The sequence below is a fragment of the Micropterus salmoides genome, unplaced genomic scaffold, assembly GCF_014851395.1.
Source record: "Micropterus salmoides isolate LMB-PRFRI ecotype aquatic unplaced genomic scaffold, ASM1485139v1 Ms_hic_scaffold_3652, whole genome shotgun sequence".
NCBI lineage: Eukaryota > Metazoa > Chordata > Actinopteri > Centrarchiformes > Centrarchidae > Micropterus > Micropterus salmoides.
The window spans coordinates 19,840-25,000 of NW_024042987.1; the positions used below are offsets into that span (position 1 = coordinate 19,840).

The 5,161-nt window shown below is 39.2% G+C and overlaps 1 protein-coding gene across 1 annotated transcript; it reads right to left on the minus strand.

Moving 5' to 3' along the window:
* Positions 1 to 1,223: 1,223 nt before the first annotated feature.
* LOC119884756 (histone acetyltransferase KAT5) lies at positions 1,224 to 4,869 on the minus strand (the record flags this gene model as incomplete). Its single annotated transcript, XM_038695077.1, is given in 8 exon segments — positions 1,224 to 3,110; positions 3,231 to 3,312; positions 3,420 to 3,579; positions 3,698 to 3,791; positions 3,901 to 4,041; positions 4,143 to 4,232; positions 4,322 to 4,570; positions 4,807 to 4,869. Coding segments are annotated over 8 exon segments (1,014 nt in total), but the record flags the coding sequence as incomplete, so codon positions are not given.
* Positions 4,870 to 5,161: the final 292 nt, after the last annotated feature.

The following is a 5,161-nucleotide window of genomic DNA, read 5'->3' on the forward strand; positions in this document are numbered from 1 at the left end:
TTTATTTGTTGCGCTTGTTGCATTCATTTTCTGTTCATCTAAACAATGTTTCAGTTCTAGTGTACCAATATTTTCTTTTTCAGTGAAAACACCTGAAGGCAGAAATAAAACATTTACTTGGATCTCAGAGGTCCAGATAACACCAGAATGTCCCATCAGTCAGGAATCAGGATGAGGAAACGTAGCCTACTAAATGTCAGGAAGACTTCCCAAATGAGTCATGTGGCGAGGATATTAGTGTGAAATTCCTCTCTGTCCTCATGGGGACTGGTGCGGATCTGCCAGGTGCAGAATGAAAATGGGTGTGATGGGATGTTGGCAGGAGGAGGATTCACCAGAGCTGCAGTGCAGCCAAATGTCAGGCTGAGTAGAGTCTGATTATTCAAACCTGAGAAGTTAAACAGCCGGCCTGAGCACTGCCAACCTGCAGACTCATTTTAAGCCGATCATTGCAAATGAGGAAACGTGGTGATCCAAATAGAAACCAGTAGCCTAAAGAATGACCTTCAAACCTAACAGATTAGTAAAACCCCAGACAAAAGGCTTTTACACACACCTACTGTAAGTTAGTTTATGTGGCTTAGTGTCTATTTTAGGCCAGTCCAGAGTACTTGACCTTTGACTACCTGACCTTAAGGGTGTGGCTCAGCAGTACCCATGAACTTAACTAGTCTAGGAAAATTATATATTTTTTTTAAACTCGTGAGTCATTGACTTCCAGCTACTTACTCAGCTTAGCATAATATTTGGACAGTTATTATGCATCTACCTGTAGCTTGGATAACCAAATTTGATCCACTGTAGGTGTTGTTCAAATGTACCACAGCCAGTAATATAGTTACAGTGGTCAGATTGCATTACATTTCTCCCTCACCAAGCATCCCTCGTGCCGAATTTTCGCCTGTGGTTTCAACTTTGCTAATGTAATTTTGCACACACAAGCAGGCAGATTCAGAATGCTGCCCCCTGGTGACTGTAATACAAACTTGCTAAAAAAGGGGCCGAATGGCATGTATGACCTGCACTTCCACTGTATGTTGTAACTTGCATTGATTTCATCTTTGTGTATATTTCCACAAGTTATACTCTGCACAGCTTACCAGTGTGTGCATGTGTATATATCATGTATATAGATACAGTTGAAGTTCTCAGGCCTCTATGCCAATAAAAACGGTGTGTACTGATCGGGGAAAGAGCCACTTTTGAAGACACATTTAAAACACTTAAGGTTTTCAAGATGTTTTTTTATCAATTCAACAAGCCTTTCATACCAAACTCAACTGTGTTTCACTGAAGATACACTAAATCATCTCAACAGGGTCAATTCAACATCCTGTGTGACACTGACACGTAAACATAAAACACTAACTGAACGAAAGATATTACTTTTGTCTTTTCCTGTTGATATTGTGCTGCCAGTTTAGATTAAGTAAAAAAAAAAAGACAACTGTACACATAATTTACATTCCTCTAACAGTTCAACATGGCTTCTGTCTTCTAAGCTTTCTTTTTTTTTTTTTTTTACAATCAGGTTCAGTATGTACGGGTACAGTGAACATGTTTAACTTGGGGAATTGATTTGTCTCTTTGCACACTGTACAGATGGTCATGGCAGGGGATTATGTGAAAAAAGTTTGAAATATTCCCCTGAATGATCATCCCCCCCAAAAAAGTAGATCATAAATCTGTCCAACTAAAGCTACTACTGTAAAAGATAACAAACCTGAAGTGACCATGTTGGTTCTTAAGAAACATTATAACTGTAAGTCTTCATGTCTTATTTAGAATTTTCTGTCTGCATCCAAACATTTTAAATAGTTAATTTTACAAGAAAATTTTCATTCATTAGTTGAGACTAATAACCTAAAGCCTCTAACAGGAAACCAGTAGGACATTTCTGTTCTCCATTAGTTTGGACATTAAAATTCAGGCACTCGAGGAAAATCACAATAAAATGAAAATGACTGTTGAAATGAAAATTTGAATGGGCAGGTATCAAACTACCAAAACGGACCTGAATATTGGATTCCTTATACTTTTTCCTTGTTTACAAACTATACATATCTCACTGAGTCACTGTTAAATGTGTATGTAAATGTAAACAGCCTGTGTATCAGTGGCTAAACATTTAAACTTGTGTATCTAGGAAGATGCACTTGAGATGTTTTGAAGCCTGTACACTTTGTACAAGTCACTACTCAAAAGTAGAAAGTGATGATTAAAAAGTGGAGTGCTGTTCAGACATTAGTTGTCCAATTGTTTAATAAATGCTAAAAGTATATTTTCCGTCAAGAACGGTTTCTTAAATACGAGTTGTGTGAAAAACTAAAGTGATAAATTATTCTGATGACAACATTTTAACTCTTCTGTGTGTGGCAGAAACAAAGGATTTAGACAATAACACTTATGTTTGTCTTGGCCAAAGCTAGGAACAACAAACAAAACCACTTTCCTTTTTGAATTTAAGGAAAAGAAATCCCGGTTGTGGTTTTTACAGAATGCAGACTCGTGAAAATGAGGCAACTCACTGTAGAACTCAAACGATTATCTATAAAACCAACATCTTGCTTTTATTAGGTGGTCTGTATGTTTGCCATCTTAGCATTTAATTTACACTATTAAACAGACACCTTATGTCACTTTTAACGCACCGTCGGTCATAAACAGGATCTTTTACACAGTAGAAGGTGTGTTGGATTTTTTGGCGGAGTCACTGTTAACCAGTCTCTCTTTTGTCCCCAGACAAACAGCTTTATAAACGCACAATATATAATGAATATTCACAATAAAAGTGTTATGCATCTCAGGTGACAATTTATGTTCCTTGTTTCTTATCTGAAGAGGAGTCCTGGGTTCAAAAAGGTTTCGATGTTCTCAATGCCATAGCTCGACAAAAACCTTTACTTGATCCACCACTTGCTTTGAGTCTGCTATCTGGCGGTTGGGGAGTGTTTTCAGTAAACCAGGCTGGGACTCTACCACTTGCCCCTCTTGCTCCAGTCCTTAGGTGTGAAGTGAAGGCATTTTGGATCAATGCGCAAGTGTCTCTTCTGCATCGCTCTTTCATGCCCATCCACAATGTCCTCTGAAAGAGTCAGGATGTACTGACCCTAGAGGCAAGAGACAACAACATTTTAGACAGAATGCCACTAGATCAAAACAAACATGTCTCTGTGTGTATTATATTAGCTGTGTGAACTCTGGCATCGCATATTGCCTTGGTGTTTCACCTTGTAATAGTTGATGAGGTTGAGGTACTGAAGCGTTGAAATGACATCTTCTTTCTTTACACTTGTGATCTCACTGATCTCACTGGAGGATTAAAAAAGGGTCATTAAACTGCTGTTCTGAATTAACTGCTACCCAATTATTCTCAGGAAACAATTAAAGTTCGAGATAAAATGACAACATTCACATACTTGATGGTAATCTGCGGCCTTTCTCCATTGTCAGGTTTAAGGTCCATGAGAATTTCCAAGATGGTCTGGGACCAGTAGGAGCGATAGGACAAAAGGCCGAGGTCAGAAAGGGGCTTCTCAGGAGTGCCTGTTTTCCCTTCTACCTTGGACAGCTCATAACCTGACAAACACACACAAACACAGTGAACAGATAATTAGCATAAGTAAAAGCACAGAAAATGCCCAAAGAATATGAATGTACAAATATCTACTGATCTTTGCGCCACTGTTTTACTTACTGAACTCAATGAGCAGTTTGCCATAGCCTCTCCGCTGGTAAGGAGGCAAGGTCAGGATGCAGGCAACGTTATAATCTTCAGTTGACTCTTTTTCCTGTGCACAGAAAATAAACATTTTATTTAGTTTTGAGAACCACTGGTTGGATTGGGGACTGTTTCCAAGCGGTACCAGCAGTTCAATCTTCTTTGCATAATGCATGTACCTTAGAGAAGTAGCCCACTATGTGGAAGCCTTTGGAGTCATACTCTGTCATTACATAGAAGAGGAAAGGGTCTGTGTCGTAATACAAGGTTTTGTGGTCCAGGAAACACTTTGCAAGTAAACACAGGTTCTGGGAATACATCTGGAAAAATAAAACAAACATTTATCAGCCAAAAACAAAATTAAAAAACAAGTGAATGTTAAAAATGTTAAAAGGAGTGAGAAAAATCTCTTATCTCTAACTTTGTTTTTCCTGCCGTCAATCTCAAAGAATGAGATGGTGCCTTTGCGGTAGATCTCGTTGCCTGGCGGATGTCTTAGATTACATTTTGTCTGTCAAAGATGATACAAGAACATGAGAGAAATGTTGTGGCACAGAGACAAAAGGGCTTAAGATGGTGTGACATACTGATGATTCTTACCAAATGCCTCTGGAGACACTTCAGGCTTTTGAGGTACTTGAGACAGAATTCACAGAGGTAGAGGATGGGCAATGTGGTGAGTTCCTGCGGGTACGGTGAAAAGTACCAGGGCTTCAGTCTATGACGTCCTAGCTCTATGCACTCTATGTTTTTCATCCGGGTGACGATGTCGTCGTGGCTGCGGTCGGACACCAGACTGCCCGTCATGCGGGGTGCAGATGGGATGCCATCCGAACTGTCCTGGGAATCCTGGTGGGAAGCAATGTGGACATTAGACACATTAGACACTCTTGCTGCAGTCATTCAAGATGTTTACACATTTAGATTTCTTTAAAGTAGTAACGTATAATCACAGTGGTTGTACATGTTACCACTAATCTTGGGTCTGAGGTAAGCAGCACCTCTGTTTTATTGGACCCACTAAGGCACAGCTGAATGTGCACAGCAACACACAATCATGGGCAATAATAGGAAATAAAACAGACCTCTGGTGGTGGTAGAAAGACACTGGCACTTTGAGGGTTGTTATACTGCAAAACCTTTATCATCTAGCAGAAAAAGACACAAAAACATGGACTTTTGGAAACTAAAAAGGGGAATAGATTGATCCTTATTTACACTGAGCAGATTAGTTGAGGGGCAAATTAAAAGCAACATCGAACTTCAGTGTAACATTTATAGTTCATCAGGAGCTAGCCAGAAATACTGACAATCATTAGGTAGTGATCAAGATGCTAGACAATGAATGAAGAGGGAGGAAAAAAACGAATACAAATGTTAGACCAATTATTTCATGTGGGTTTGACAGATTTGTTTAGTAAAATTATTTGACGAATCACT